The 15,895-nt window shown below is 39.3% G+C and overlaps 1 protein-coding gene across 4 annotated transcripts in view; it reads left to right on the top strand.

Moving 5' to 3' along the window:
• The first annotated feature begins 4,370 nt into the window (after positions 1–4,370).
• The window catches only part of PPP4R2 (protein phosphatase 4 regulatory subunit 2), a 53,390-nt gene continuing 41,865 nt past the window's right edge, over positions 4,371–15,895 (top strand). For 2 of the 4 annotated variants that reach the window (XM_028517953.2, XM_036031010.1), the window contains exons 1-2: positions 4,371–4,654; positions 5,604–5,685. In XM_028517953.2, coding sequence (XP_028373754.1) covers positions 4,621–4,654; positions 5,604–5,685 — 116 coding nt within the window. In that variant the 5' untranslated portion in view covers positions 4,371–4,620. Of the gene's footprint in view, positions 4,655–5,357; positions 5,382–5,533; positions 5,686–15,895 lie in introns of those variants that run through there. The other 2 variants (XM_036031009.1, XM_028517952.2) reach the window with 2 other exon arrangements.

Below are 15,895 nucleotides of genomic sequence, written 5' to 3' on the forward strand. Positions count from 1 at the left end.
AGCTAGCTGATAAAAATGGATGAAGCGAGGCTTCCAGTCATGTAGGCAAACATGGCTTGCCTCTTTGCACAACCACATCTAAATTACAACTAAAATATAGAAAACTATCACTCAGGAACATCAGAAATCGAGTTGAATAGAAGTCTGACACCTATGGAATTGAAGAAACTACATCCATCCAGATTGGTGGGAGGGGCATGGACACAGACAGGCTGGCCCACATCCTTGTGGATAAAAATGTGGGATATTTTGGGAGTGAGGAGTCCCAGACACACACCAAGTCCCCCAGCCCAGGATTCCAGTGCCAGGAAGATAAGCCCCACAACTCTGGCTGTGAAAACCAGCAGGGATTGAGTCAGTGGAGGAGGCTGCTGGAACCCTAAGCAGTTCCTCTTATGGAACCCTCACATGGACTCACCCACTTTGAGTCTGAACTCACTCTCTTTGAGCACAGAGTGTCAGCTTGAAGGGCACCAGTAGTATACAGGTAGAAACTGAAGTTTCTTCAGAGGCCATTATTCCTTTGCAGAGCCCTCCCCTTACAGAGCCAGTAGGCTGGTGCCATATGTGAAACTCCATCAACTTGGCTAACACTGTGTGACCCATCTTGGAGATCCACAGAGGCTCTGCCCCACCCATCTTATGGGCCCACCCATGCTGCTTTTTCATGAGGATGGCTGGTCTTGGTTCCTAAATCCTATCAAACAAGCAACAGCTGGCTTCAGGGAACCCTAGTGGCAGTGAGATTAGAATCACAGCTTGACCTCACCTGGGAATCTCCAAGCCCAGCACAAGTAGCAGCCACATAAGGTTGGTTGCTTTATAGCTCAGGCAGGGTGTCCCAGGTGAAACACAGGTGGGAGTTGACCTTGGCTTGTACCACCTGGGAAAACCCAAGGGCCAATGCACTCAGAGAGGACAGCTATCAGTGGACAGCTACAGATCATGTCGGAGTACCACCACACTTGCCTCTGCACAGCTGATATACCAAGGAGTGCAGAGATTGGTGGTCAGTGACCACAGCCAGTCCCTGCACCTGACTGACCTGGGTAAATCCCTCCCATTGATCTACCAACAGCAATCCAGACTCAACTACAAGAGGGCGTACTCAGCCCACACGAAGGATGCACCTAAACTACCAGCTTTGGTTATAGAGGAGGCTGTGCTTCTGAACCTTACAGGATACCTACTATATTAGGCCACACTACCAAGACATGGAATCAAAGTAGCTCTACCTAATACATAGAAACAAGCACAAGGAGGCTGCCAAAATGAGGAGACAGAGAATATGGCCCAAATGAAAGAACAGATCAAAACTCCAGAGAAGAGCTAAATGAAATGGAGATAAGCAATCTGTCAATGCAGAGTTCAAAACACTGTTTTAAAGGATGCTTAAAGAACTTAGTGAGTACCTCAGCAGCATAAAAAGGCCCCAGTCAGAAACAAAGAACATACAAATTGAAAATAAAGAACAATTTACAAGGAAACAACATGAGAGTAGATGAAGCCAACAATCAAATCAATGATTTGGAATATAAGAAAGCAAAAAACAACCAATCAGGACAAGAAGAAAAAAGAATTTAAAAAAATGAGGATAGTATATGCAGCCTCTGGCACAACTTCATGAGGTTCAACATTCGCATCATAGGGGTGCCAGAAGGAGAAGAGAAAGAGTAAGAAATTGGAAATCTACTTGAAAAAAGTGAAAGAAGATTTTCCTAATTTGATGAAGGAAATAGACATGCAAGTCCAGGAAGTACAAAGAGTCCCAATTATGATGGATACACAGAGGCCCACTCCAAGACACATCATTATTAAAAGACCAAAGTTTAAAAATAAAGAGAGAGACACGGTTTAAAAGCAAGAGAAAAGAAGTTAGTTATTTGGGGGTGGGGTGGGGAGAATGGGTGAAGAGGTGAGGGGATTAAGAATTACAAATAGGTAGTTATTGAATAGCTGTGGGGATGTAAAGTACAGTATAGGAAATGGAGTAGAGACAAAGAACTTATAACATGACTCAACATGCTGTGGGATTGCCTGAGGGAGTAGGAGGCACTTGGTGAAGTGAGGCAAAAGGGGAAAATCAGGACAACTGTAATTCAGTAATCAATAAAAATATAATTTTTAAAAAAGGGATGAAGCAAGCTGGAAGAAATTAGCATGGGTGTTCTCTAATTAAAGTTCCAAAATTATTTTTTTGTGACAATGAGGTTATCTTTATTCATGCTGTACAAGACAGAAGCCACTGGTCACATGTGGCTTATTGAAAACTTGAAATGTGGCTAGTATGAAGAACTGAATTCTATTGAAAAATTCATGAACTGAATTTCCAATTTTATTTAACTTTATTAATTCAAATTTAAATACCCACACACAAATAGTGGCAACTGTATTGTCCCACACATCTCTTACAGGAAGACACCTGCCTGAGTATAGGACAGGGCAGTGGAAAGAAATGGAGGCTAAGCTTTGCTGTCTGGAGAGTATGCCCCTTTAGATCTCAAGGACCATGATAAACTAAATCCAGTGCATGGTAAGTGCTTGCTAGGTTCTATTACAGTCCCCTGCAATATGTAATGGAACTGTATGCTGTGAATATAAAAGGGTCTAAAGGCACAAGGACTGGTTGTCTGATGGCAATGTGGAGAGAAGTTTTTTTTGGCAGGGGGAGGGGAGGTGAGGGAAGCTTTTGCCACATTTGCCCCTAGGGTCAGGGTTAGAACCATTCTTTTAACACAGTCAACAGTTGTAATGGTTTTCTCCAAATTTGCACCTTTTAAGACAAGTCAAGAGATATCTTTCTTTGCTCCTTCCCTCCCTTCTCTTCCTTCCTTTTCATGGCTTTGTGTTAGGCGTTGAGAAGTGTTGACCCTGAGAGAGGTGTTGACCAGGAGAAATAAAATCCCAAGAGCTCCTGTGGCAGACTGGGCTCAAATTAAAAGCAGAGCCTAGCTACTGTTTCTGAACAGGGACCTCTCATGCAAACAGAGAAAATCATGTACTGAATTGCCTGCCTACAGGCTGAACCAACCTTTATAAAGGAGCTCCTGAAATTATATTTCAATGAATAGGACTGGGAATTTTCCTGTCCCATCAGAGTTGTGCAGTTATATCTTCATTAGTGTCTTTGCCTGACAAACTGCGAGCAGCTCCTTTCTGACCAATCAGGATAGTGCTTTTTGGACCAATAAAACTGAAGATTTGGAGTCCTCATTTGCATGAGGATGAACCAGGGGCTACTCTTTATACAAGTTAGTACCCCTCTGACTTTGGGAGCCAATCCCTTTCCACCCAAGAGTGAACACTATGTTTCCCTCTGGACCAGAGCTGATCAGAGGTGTGTAGCCAGACAGGCGCCTTACAGCCCTGCTGTATCACAATTGAGCTGATTCCACTGAATAAAGTTTCTGTCTTTACTGAACTCCAAATTGGTGGTTCCTATTGGCATTGAATTGACACTAATGACCATTGGTTGACAGAAGAAAAAGGAGTAATTTTTAGTATCTTTTCTTTGAGAAGCTCACAGACAAGAGTAGATAGTAAAAATGACTACATCCTAGCTGGGAGCCAAATGTTCTGGGTTCTGGTGCTGTTTTTCCAGATGAGTTAGCTACACCTCAGCTATGGCCTTTGTAAAATGTCAGGTCTGGAGAGGATTTCAGAGATCCCTACCCTCTCTAAACTTCCTGGTCCAGTAGGTAATGTAATCAAAATCACAATGATGAAAAACAACAGCTAGTTAGAGCTCACAAGTTCTAGGCACTGTACTAAATGCCTCATACTTGTTATCTGACCTAAACCTTACTGCTGTTTTACAAATATTTATTTTCAGGTGGGGGGAAATTGCACCTCTGCTTCCTGAGATTTAGTTAAATTGGGCTTTAATTACAGCTGGTACAACCTGTAAGCTTTAACTTTGCCTTGTACATTGCTTCCATTCAGGGTGAGCCGGTACCAAAACGTTAGCTTCAGGCAAGAAGAGATTTTTGTTACGATTATTAATAATACTGAGTGTGTTTGTACTGCATACTCTGACCCTATGTACAACGCTCTCCTTTAATTCTCACAGTAGCTGTATAGGGTGGTAGATACTAGTGCCCTTATTGTGCATAAAGGAAAGTCAGGCTCAGTAAATTGATTCAAGTCACATGTAGTAAAAGGCCCGGACTGAAAACCAAGTGGTCTGCCTCCAAACCCCCGCCCCGACCATTCCACTTTCAGATTGCTCAGGCACAAAAGAGCTACCAGCTGCTGGCCACCGCCAGCCAGGGTTCCCAGACCGTCCCACTGGCACGCCTCAGTCCGCGCCGCCCCTTCCGGCTCCGGGTCAGAACGCTAGGCGGGCGCTAAGACGGCAGTGGGGAGCGTGCGCGTGGTGACGTGCCAGGCGCCATGTTGGAGGTCTGGTAGTAGCGGCTCGGGGAGGTGGTCATTCTCTTGGTCTCGCTCTCCTCGCCTCGCTTCCTCCCCCCGGCTCCCTTCGGTTCCCCCCTCCCCACGGTCGCTGGCTTGCCGGAGTGTGTGCGAGGGAGGGGGAGGGTGTCAGGGGGGTGAGAGAAGGCGTTCTGGTCCCGGAGACCCGAGGAGGGAGGCGAAGGCTGCGAGGGACTCCGGGAAGCCATGGACGTCGAGAGGCTGCAGGAGGCGCTGAAAGGTGGGGGTAGCTTCGCTCTCCCTTCCTCCTCACCCTCTGCCGCCCTCTTCTTTCGTGGGCGGGGTGGCTGCGAGGGCGGAGACTGGGCGCGGGGCAGGTGCGCTTCCTCGGCTCCCATCCCCCTCCCGCCTCCCTAGGCGTGGGAGCCCTTGGAGTAGCTCCCTCCTTCCTGCTCTGGGCTTTGTGTCCGCCTTTGGCGTCTAGGATGGGGGAGGGGAGCCAGAAAGCTCTCTCTGGGGCCCAAGCCCCCGTCCCTCCGCTTGGGGACTGGCCTACCTTGCGCCTGCAGCCCCCTCCCAGGCCTGCTGGTTTTCCGTCTGGCCCCTACACGCCAAACGTAGGGTTATAGAAAGAAGTGAAAGGTTTGGGGAGGGGAAGGGGCGGCAGAGCAACTTTAAATTTGTGTCTCTGGAATCCTTTTCCATAGCTTCTGGAGTCATCTTTCCACCCTAATCCTAAAAGTGGTCGCTTTCCAAGCAACAGGCTTGAGTGGTTTTCAAACAGAGTAGCGTGATTTCAGCCTTGTGAGAATTATGCTTTGACATCCATAATCGTTTGGGGATGGCTACACAAAACGGCTGGTGTTTCTTAAAACGCAGATTTATGAACTTAACTTAAATCTAGTGGGGCCTCGGACATTAATTTTAGTCGGATTTTAAGATGAGGGAGACGCTGGCATTGCCCAGACCACACTTTGAGTAATGTTGAATTAAGGATGGTTTGTGAAGTGAGTGCTCTCTTTAGGAGGATTCTTGTTAACTACTTACTATGAAGACAATAACACGTGGAAGTATAACTTGGAGAGTAGAGATTGAGAGGCTTTTTTTTTTTTCCTCTTCCTGTTCTTAATATAATGAAGAACTGGGAGGAATTTACTTTTAGAGAGCATTGGAAATGGTTGGTGGACTTATGAGAAACACTGCTAACTTTTGTTTCTTTCCTTATTTAGATTTTGAGAAGAGGGGGAAAAAGGAAGTTTGTCCTGTCCTGGATCAGTTTCTTTGTCATGTAGCCAAGACTGGAGAAACAATGTAAGTTGAAAACATGTATTTCTAGCTATAAACCCATATGACATTCAGAATTGCTTGGGAAGGGGAAAAAAGTGTATTTCAGAAGAACTGAATAATCTGTGTAAAGCGTCAGTCATTTAAAGGAGTTATTAAGTACATTTACTTTATGCATGGTCTGATTAAATGAATTTTTAAAATTTGTTAAGCTTTTTAAAAAATATTTTTAGCCCTGGCTGGTGTAGCTCAGTGGATTGAACGCAGGCTGCAAACCAAAGCATGGAAGGTTCGATTCCCAGTCAGGGTACATGCCTGGGTTGCAGGCCAGGTCCCCAGTGGGGGCCATGTGAGAGGCGACCACACATTGATTTTCTCTCTTTCTCCCCCCCTTCCCCTCTCTAAAAATAAATAAAATCTTTAAAACATATTTATATTTTTATAATATATAGTTTTTATATTATACGGTATTTTTAAATATGTATATTTTGGTGCATTTAGAACTTACCAGTGTGAGTCAGAGAAAGAAAGAATACCTATTCAGTTTATGTCCCTTTTTTGGCCGTAACGGGCTTATTTCCAGGATTTTGTGGTTTTCATTCTATTTCAGATTCTTTTGTTGGTAGTAGTTTCTCATAATATCCTATATCCAACCTTTTGTTGTGATACTTATATATGTGGGTGTTTAAGATGTCACATTTGTATGTTTTCTTGAGAACTCAGGGGTGATTTTCTGACCAATTTCAGATGCTACAGTTTTGACTGTCCTGTAAATTTTCTAAGATACTTAACTTGATACATCTGCTCGGCATTTTGTTAGGCTTGTTTCCAAATGTTTTAAATCTGAAACTTATGGTATGAATTTCGTTGCCATGTTATGTGAATAATTTGGGGAGCAGGAGTTCTTTTCACACTGTGGCAAAGCTAATTCCCTAGAGAGCAGTACAGTTTTGGTGACTTTCTTGTAGTCTTGTAAGCAATGGAATTCCTCTGGGCTCCCCTACTTTTTGCCTATTTTAAAATTTTTTCTTAGGTCTACTATAAAAATGTGAGCTTCAACAAGTGATGTATACTTTCTTTGGCCTTATTTGCAAATGCTTGTTTTCTCACAAGATGTGCTTATGGTCATAGTGTGGCCTAAACTAGCCTAATTTTAGAAAGAGGAAAAAAAAATGTCTTTGCTTTAGCAGTCAGATAGATAAGCTGAACCTCCTTAGTGCTTTATTAAAATTACCAATCAACTTAAGAATGTGACGGTGATGTGTCGTTCAATCTTAATTTCCATTCATTAAAAAAGTGGGACCATTTTGGAGGAAAAAAATCATTATAGTCTCTTAGAGCATTTGATTTTTAAAAAACTGATTCAAAATAAGTAACTGGTGTTCATACAGATCAGGTTAAAAATGACTATATCCAGCTTTCAAAAATAAATTAATCTCTAAATCATAAATGCTTAGATTGCCAGTATTTCTTTCACATTGTTGGTGGATCTAAACTTAATCCCTTTCTACAATAATTGGAGGAAAAGCATTTAGTTGCAGTCAACAGAAGATTATATCAAACTATTTGGAGATAAATATAAAAACCTCTTCCATTATTCCACTTATCAGGTCTGTACAAACTGCCTTCAGTTTTTGATAAAATACATTGGCTATAAATGTATAGTGGAAAATTTCCAAAAGAAAGCTTTTTAATATCCTGACTGAATCACCCAGTGGCTAGGGAGATTTAACCCGACATTACTGAACAATTATTTTGTCCTTCTAGAAGCCTTAAAGTGTCTCTGTCAGCCCTAATGTACATTTACATATTCTGTATTAAAATGATTGTTGGTGTTAGGTTGTCTTTTGAGATTGGAAAATATGTTAAAGTAGTTTATCATTCAAGCAGCTGATGTTTATACGTTTAGTTTTATTATACATCTGGCTTTTGTTGTAGGGTTTTTTGTTTTTGTTTTTTATAATCAAACATGGGCATCCCTTAACTTTGATACTGAAATTTTCAGTTTCTGGCTAAACTGAGCTTTGTTTAACTCTTGAGGTTATAATATGAGAGTGAAATCTAAAGAACAAGTCAGATCCCTGATGTTTTAGGATGGATGAGTTGCTTAAAGATAAGAATTCCATAGTTCTGTTTTTATTTTCATTGATAAGGTGAATCTTTAACAGCAGCAATATTAGAAGCTTCATTTGTGAGTGAAAATCAATGATAGCTAGGCTGTTTATTTTTCATTTAAAAAAAATGATTGACCTTTGTATTTTTAGCTTTAGAGAGATTTTAGAATTATAAGAATGAGTTCTCACTGAGGAGAAGGGTGGTGGAAAATTAAAAAGCTTTGGAACAGTTTTCCTTCCTGGTCTGTTATAAAGAACTACCTGTAAACATCTACTGTAGGAAGTTGGGAAAGATGCCAAAACATGGGATAACCAAAAGGAAGAGGGAGATTTTTTTAATCTGTCTGGAGCAACCCCCATATTGTTTTTGGCCACCTGTTGTTATTAATTGTTTTTGTTATTATGTTGAAAAGGTTACTTCTGCAAATGGGACACTTTCTTGAGCAGCACTTTTCCAAAGGTCACAGTTTCTAACTTAATGTTATGTGCTGAATAAACAGAAAGATGAGGTGGGTTTAAATCATGGATTTAAATAATTTGATGGGTTTTTAGTTGCAATTTTTCTTTTTGAGGGTCCAATTATGTCAGCTTTGGCCTGTGGCAGCCTCTTCCAATTGATTCTAGAGTCTTTTGACTTTAAGGCCTAGTAGTCTTTAATAGCATCCTTATCTCTGGTATGAGAATATTTTCCAAGTTCATTTCCTCCCTCAGACCTGGAACCAGCCATTTCTGAAGAAGCCCTGTCTTCTATTAGTGGGAAATGGAGTTTAAAGCCTATAATCTGGGTGCTAGAGATGTTTATTATTATTGAGTTGATCATTGTTTCTAGTCTCTTTAGTGGACTGAACTAGATAAAAATACTTCCTGATTTATGCTGATACTTAAAATTCAAAGTCATGACTACAGGTTTTTGTTTTTTTTTAACTTCATATCAAAATCCTGCTTCTCAAGGACATAGTAGAGTTAGGATATCCCATAATTACTGACTATATCTAACATTACACACCACCCATATAACTACTAAGATTGTTAAATGTCTCTTAACACGTGTTCTCCCAATTTCTAGCCGCCATTTAAAAAAATTAGTTGTATCTACATATCTGAGCATGTAGCTCACTCTCTCTCAATTATCATTTATTCTTAGTTTTACAGCAGTGCTCATGCAATGCTCACCACTAGTCCTTATGTCACTGTTTCTAGTCTGGTTGTCTGAAGCTCATTCTATACTAGATTCATTAGGTAGGGCTTGTGGGAGCAATATTTATGGAGTTCTTGTGTATTGTTAACATTTTGAGCCCTTTGTCCTTGAAAGTCAATTTGCAAATAAAATCGTTTCACTTTTTTTTTTTGCCATCGAGTAGCTTAAATATGTTAATCTCCATTGTTTTCCCCAACTTAAAAAGTTACTGTCAAAATCTGATTTTCCTTTCTTTATAAACTACCTACTCTTTTTGCCTAGATTCTCAAAGGATGTTTTCTTTTCTTTAAAAGTGCAGTAATTTTTCTAAACTGTGTCTTAGCAGTTGGGATTTTGAGTATATTCAGGATGTGGCATGCTTCTTCAATATGTATTTGTATTTACATTTGTGTATATTTTCTAGTTTTTCAGATTTTTTTTTAATTTCAGGAAAATGATTCTTTTACTCAACATAATTATCTTGAGTATTGATCCAATGTTACAGATATCAACAGTTCACTCCTTTTAAACTATTTTTATGAAAATACTACAGTTTTTTATACGTTTGCCTGTTGATGGATATTTGGGTTTCCCGTTTTTTTATATTATAAAAAATGCTGCTCCTGGCTGGCATAGCTCAGTGGATTGAGTGTGGGCTTCGAACCAAAGTATTGCAGGTTCAATTCCCAGCCAGGGCACATGCCTGGGTTGCAGGCCACGGGCTGCCAGCAACTGCACATTGATGTTTCTCTCTCTCTCTCTCTCTCCCTCCCTTCCCTCTCTAAAAATAAATAAATAAATCTTTTAAAAAATGCTGCTGTTAACACTTGTGTACATATCTGTGTATGGACACATGCATTCTTTACTTTTAGATAAAAACCCAGAAGTGGAATGGTTGAATTATATGGTATGTGTATGTTTATTTCTTTAAAAAACTGCCAAACTTTTCCAGAGTGATTGTACCAGTTTGCATTTCCACTGGCATTATGGGAGTCAAGTTCAGTTTTGCCACATCCTTTCCAACACTTAGTATAGCCAGTCTTATTCATTTTAGCCATTCTAGCAGGTGCATGTAGCATAGTGGTTTTATTTTGTAGTCCTCTAATGATTAATTGTGTTGAACATTTTTGTGTGTGTGTTTATTTGCTATTTGTATATCTTTGTTGGTAAATTGTTCTAAGTCTTTGCCCATTTTAAAACTGGGTTATTATCTGTGATTTGGTTTTAGAGTTCTTTGTTTATTATGAATACAAGTCTTTTATAATTCCATTTTCATTTTACTAACTCAACAGAGCCTTTTCACTGTTTTGTGAAGTGTTTAAGAACATGGCAGTTTGCTTTCTGAAATTTCCAGGTTTTCTCTCTATTTCTACTTTCATTTGCACCTTGTCTTTTCTTCATCTTTATTGTTTCCTTTCTCATTGTGGGGTCACCTCTGGATGGGAGTCCAGTGAGTCACTTTCAAGCTCGTGGGAGCAAGATGGCTTCTCCCTTTCACCTTTTCCTGCAGGTCCCTTCTATGTGGTCACTATTGGTGTAGGCAGAATGCATCTCTTTCAATTGCTGTTTTCAAATTGTCTTGCATGATATCTAGTGAATACCTGTTGGTTATTTTGTGGTCTTCCTAGTTATTCCTAGGCCCTTCAGGTGCACCATGACTTTCCTCTGCTTTCTCTTGCACAGGTCTTGATGATGTAAAGGTCATGTAACTGTCATTTGTTCCTTCCCGATTTATTTTTGGGGGTTTGTGAAACTACCTTGTCAGCTAGTTTTGTTGTAAATGTTTTCGGTTAATTGGGTTTTGGCTGCACTGTTTCTCTTTATGCCATCTTTTAAGAATTACACTATTTAGGAAAAGTTTTTAAGTTAGATGCATAATGTTAAGTTAGTTTTCTCATCTATAAAAGGTACCTTATAGTATGAATATGTAAATACATGGAAAGCTTAGCAAATTTTTGTTAAACAGTAATTACTGAATAAAAGTTGTTTTTGTGTTGATAATGCTTATATTGAGTCTGCTTTTATTCTCCCTGCACTTTAAAGTTTCTTGTTCACCAACTTTGACAAGAAAATAAAAGTTAGGTTTCTTAAAAGTAGTTATTAACAGCTAAGACCTCCATTATTATAGAGAAAATTTCCTTAAGCCCATGAAGCTGTTAGATAGTTCTTCTGTGGATTTCTTAAGGAAAGGAGTTGTGTTTTTGTATAGCATAATATTTATTGAACATTCGAACACCATTTAGTCTCACATAACACCTTCATGATTTTTGCCACATCTCGTAATATCTGTATAATTGTATAATTATTCACATAATAGTCTTCTTTAGGTTGGCTTACATTTTTTCAATTTTTTCAAATGGAAAAAGATTATGGATAGAAGTCAACCTATCATTTTACCCCCTCCACAGGTATAATCACTTACATTTTTCCCCTTAATCTTGTGAAAAATAAGATCTGAAATTATTGGTTTGTTGCACTAGTCATCTTTTTAATCACTTAAAAATTTTTAATACTAAAGTAATTAATATGAATTATCCCTGTGCCACCTAAAGTCCTCACATGTACCATCATCGAGATGGTACACAGAGGAAGCACAGATATTCAGTAAATATTAATGAAATGGATGCCCTTTGGGGCAAATATTTAGAATATTACTAAATATTCTAGTAACTGCAGTTATTAACACATGAACATGAAAAAAACTAGTTATTTTCCTTTCTGACATCACATCATGCTGCAGACCTGATGTGTATACTGCACAGAATCTACTGAATGATGCACTGGAAGCTAGAAAAAATGCCAATATTGTTTTCTGACTAGAGTTAACTTCAAAGTTGAATCTCTTTGGTGCCCAAGTGGGTTTATATTTTCTGTGTTCAGTCCAGATTTTTTATCTGGAGTGATAAAAAATCTTATTAAATTGCAGTAGTTCCGCAATTTAATAAGATTTCAATGTGGTATTGTAATTCTTGGAAGGAGCATGGCTTGAGTTGTGAATTTAGCTTGGCAACTTCTCTGTGTGAATTAGGCCGAATTATTAGTGAATTTGTTTCCTCACTTGAAAAATAGGGCTTATACCATATAAGTACTTCATAATAGCCTCAGCTATTGTGAAGACTTTAATAAATTAATGTATATAGCTATGGATATTTAAACTTGGAAGGGAATAAAAATTAGGACTGTCTATATATTGGGCATAAATAGAATGAATTTGACTCCAGAAACAAGTCTGAGGTACTTAATCTTGTAGAAAAAGTACTGATTTGAGAGTCATGATAGTGTAAGGTGGACCTGGGTTTGAATACCCAACTCTACAACTTAGTTACCTTGTGACTATAGTTGATTTTTCTGTGTCTTAATTTTCCTCATTTGTAAGAATATGGGTAATAAAGTAGATCTGTGTCAAGGGATGTTTGATTTGATGGGTTAATAGTACATGTAAAGTGTCTAACGCAATGACTGATATAATGAGTGGACCCCCCCCCCCATAGAAGCTACTATGTATATCTAATGATTTTAGTCTCCATTATTTAAATCACTTCAATTGCTATGGGCCACAGTTTCCTCAAATACTAAATGAGGCATTTGTAATAGGTGAATGCCAATGTTCTTTTCAGCTTGAAATGCTTATAGGAGTCTATATTGTAGCATTGTTAACTGGGGGGTGGTATTACAGCAATAGTGATTAAGGGTAGAGAATGGGGCATAGTAATAGTGACTGATGTGTTAACTTTTGGGAGTATGTCACCTGGTGAATGGTTCGGGAGGCAGTGAAGAAATAATCAGTTGTCTGTACTTGGATGAGAAAGACAGGTCAGTGTTATCACTGAACTCAATAGATATCACAAGAGGTTCCTAGACTGCCTGTCATCTCTATGTAGATGTGTAGCTGAAGGTTTTTTTTTAAATTTACATCTTTTTATTTTTTTAAAAGTATATGTTGTTGATTATGCTATTACAGCTGTCCCAGTCCCCCCCCATCCTGACCCACTTCCCTTCAGCGATTCCCCCCTTAGTTCATGTCCATTGGTTGTGCATATAAAATGCTTGGCTTCTCCATTTCCCATACTATTCTTAACCTCCCCCCTGTCTATTCTGTACCTACCCATTATGCTTCTAAATCCCTATACCTTTTCCCCTTCTCCCCCTTCTCCCTCCCAGCTGATAACCCTCCAAATGATCTCTGTATTTATGATTCTGTTCCTGTTCTAGTTTTTGCTTAGTTTTTGTTTTTTAGATTCAGTTGTTGATAGTTTTAAGTTTGTTGTCATTTTAATGTTCATTGTTTTGATCTTTTTCTTAAATAAGACCCTTCAACATTTCATGTGATAAAGGCTCCGTGATGATGAATTCCTTTAGTTTTAACTTGTCTGGCAAGCACTTTATCTGTCTTTCAATTCTAAATGATACCTTTGCTGGGTAGAGTAATCTTGGTTCTAGGTCCTTGCTTTTCATCACTGCTTATTCCTTGCGAGTCCCTTGCCTGCCAGGTTTCTTTTGACACATCAGCTGATAGTCTTATGGGCTTTGTAGGTAACTCTCTGCCTTTCTCTTGGTGCTTTTAAGATTCTCTATCTTTAACCTTTGGAATTTTAATTATGATGTCTTGGTGTGGTCCTCTTTGGGTCCAACATGTTTGGGATTCTGTGCTTTCTGGGCTTGTATGTCTACTTCCTTTGCCAAATTAGGGAAGTTTTCTTTCATTTTTTTCAAATAAGTTTTCAATTTCTTGCTCTACCTCTTCTGGCATACCTGGGATTCACATGGTGGCCCTTCTGGAGATGTCTCAGAGTTTTTGTAAACTCTCCTTTTTAAAAAAAAAAAAATCTTGTATGTTCGTTTTGTTCTGGTTGAATTTTATTTCTTCCTTATGTTCCAAATTGTTGGTTTGAATCCTGGCTTCCTTCCCTTCACTGTTGGTTTCCTGTGGATTTTTCTTTATTCCCCTTAGTATAGTTTTCATTTCTTCCCTTATGCTTTGCCATAGTCAGTGAGATCTTTGAGCATTCTGACCACCAGATTTGAACTGTGTGTCTGATAGGTTGGCTATTTTCTCATTGCTTAGTTCTTTTTCTGGGGTTTTGTTCTGTTCTCTTCCTTCATTTGGGCTGTATTTCTTTTCTTTGTCTTCTCATTTTGGCAGCCTCCTGGTGTCTGTGTACTAGGTAGAGCTGCTTTGATTTCCTGTCTTAGTGCACCTGTTAAGTTGTATGGGGCAGATCCTTGGATATTCACCATGGTGGGACAAACCCAATTGAGGGCTTTGTGGCTCAGTGTGTGGAAGAAGGGGTATTATGCTGCTGTTGGAGGACTTCTAGGGTATGCAACTGGCACCTCTCCAGCAGCTGTCCTGGTTGTGGTTCCCAGAGTGGATGGGTTCGCATATATTCCCAGCTGCCCTGTGAAACCGGCAGTTTCTTCCGCCATCCCAACCCCTAATGGGTTTACAACCAGAAGTTATGAGGCTTTATTTTCCCTTGAACTGGAATCCTGGGCTGGGACCTCGCAGGGGGGCTGGGATGGCTCACTTACAAGGTGCTCCTCTGATTTTATCCACCACAGGTGAATGTGGCACCACCTACTCCACCCACTGCCACCACCGCCTCACTGCTCCTGCCTTGCAACTGCCACACCGAGCCCTCTTAACCCGATTCACCTTCTCCTCCCTTGCTACCCATGTGGATGGATATAGCTTCTTTAAATTCTTGGTTGTCAGACTTCCATACAGTTGTGGGTGTTTTTCTGACAGTTGTGGGTGTTTTTCATTTTTAAGTTCCTTATGGTTATGCAATGAGGCGAAGTGTGTTTACCTATGTCCCCATGTTGACTGGAAGCTACATATGTGGTTTTTATCTTCATCCAGAGGTCCTCTTTGTGTCTGATGAATGTATGAGTTCATAATGCTCATAGGCTATTACTGGAAGATTGTCAAAATCTTCATGTTACATCAAAATATGTCAATAGTAAAAAAGTAAGGAATTTATGGTCCAGAATTTACTATAGTTTCCCTCTGTTGTAGAATGAAGATCATTTTCCTTTTTCATATGGGAGTTTACTATTGAGACAAGTAAGTGTGTATTCACCTAAATCAGGTTTCGGTATTAACAATAGCAAAAAAAACAACAACTAAAACATAGAGTATAGACAATTGAAGAGGAGAATGTGGGCTGTTACTGCACTTAATAATATGCCTGTGAAAGCATACTTTAAAAATATCTAGTGAATGTGAGAAATGTATTTTTATTTTAGATCTTCCTTTTTTCTAATAGGCCCTCAGATATGTTCAGTTGCTTGTCTTTGCTTACTCTGGTTTCACCCACAGCACTCTGCCTGGTTTGGCACTGCTTATATGGCATTTACCTTATAAAAAAGGTACTATCCACCTGCAAATGCTGTTGCTACCAAATATATTGAATATAATTGAGAACACCATTGAATGTAAATACTAGTTAATTTGTTTCAAATTTGTAGCCATATAAAATAATAGTAATAGTGCTCTCAGTGCTTTTTAAAAATGTGCCATTTATGTGGTTATGCTGCTGTAGTGCAAATTGGGCAGTTTATCAGCTTGACTTTGTGTGAGAGAAAAAAAGCTTTACTGAGAGGCTGGCTCTATGGTAGAGAGAAGACACACTTGGAGCTGTATATGTCAGAATATCTCTCTTGCCTCTTCTAATCTTGATAGTAGCTTAGAATACAGTCTTGGTTACAATTCCAGCTTTATTACAACCTATTTGAATGATGATGATGGAACTAGTTAGTTACTACCTAACCTCTCTTTTTCTCAGCTCTCCAGCTGATAATATGGATAACATTTATCATTTAATGTTAATATTTATTTCACAGCTTTTGTGAAATAGGTATTCCACAAATCTTAGATTCCTTTGTTTATACATTATGAAATGAAAAATGAAAATTACTATTAGTACAAATAGCAGCTAAAACT

The sequence above is a fragment of the Phyllostomus discolor genome, chromosome 7 (assembly GCF_004126475.2).
Source record: "Phyllostomus discolor isolate MPI-MPIP mPhyDis1 chromosome 7, mPhyDis1.pri.v3, whole genome shotgun sequence".
In the NCBI taxonomy this organism is placed as follows: Eukaryota; Metazoa; Chordata; class Mammalia; order Chiroptera; family Phyllostomidae; genus Phyllostomus; species Phyllostomus discolor.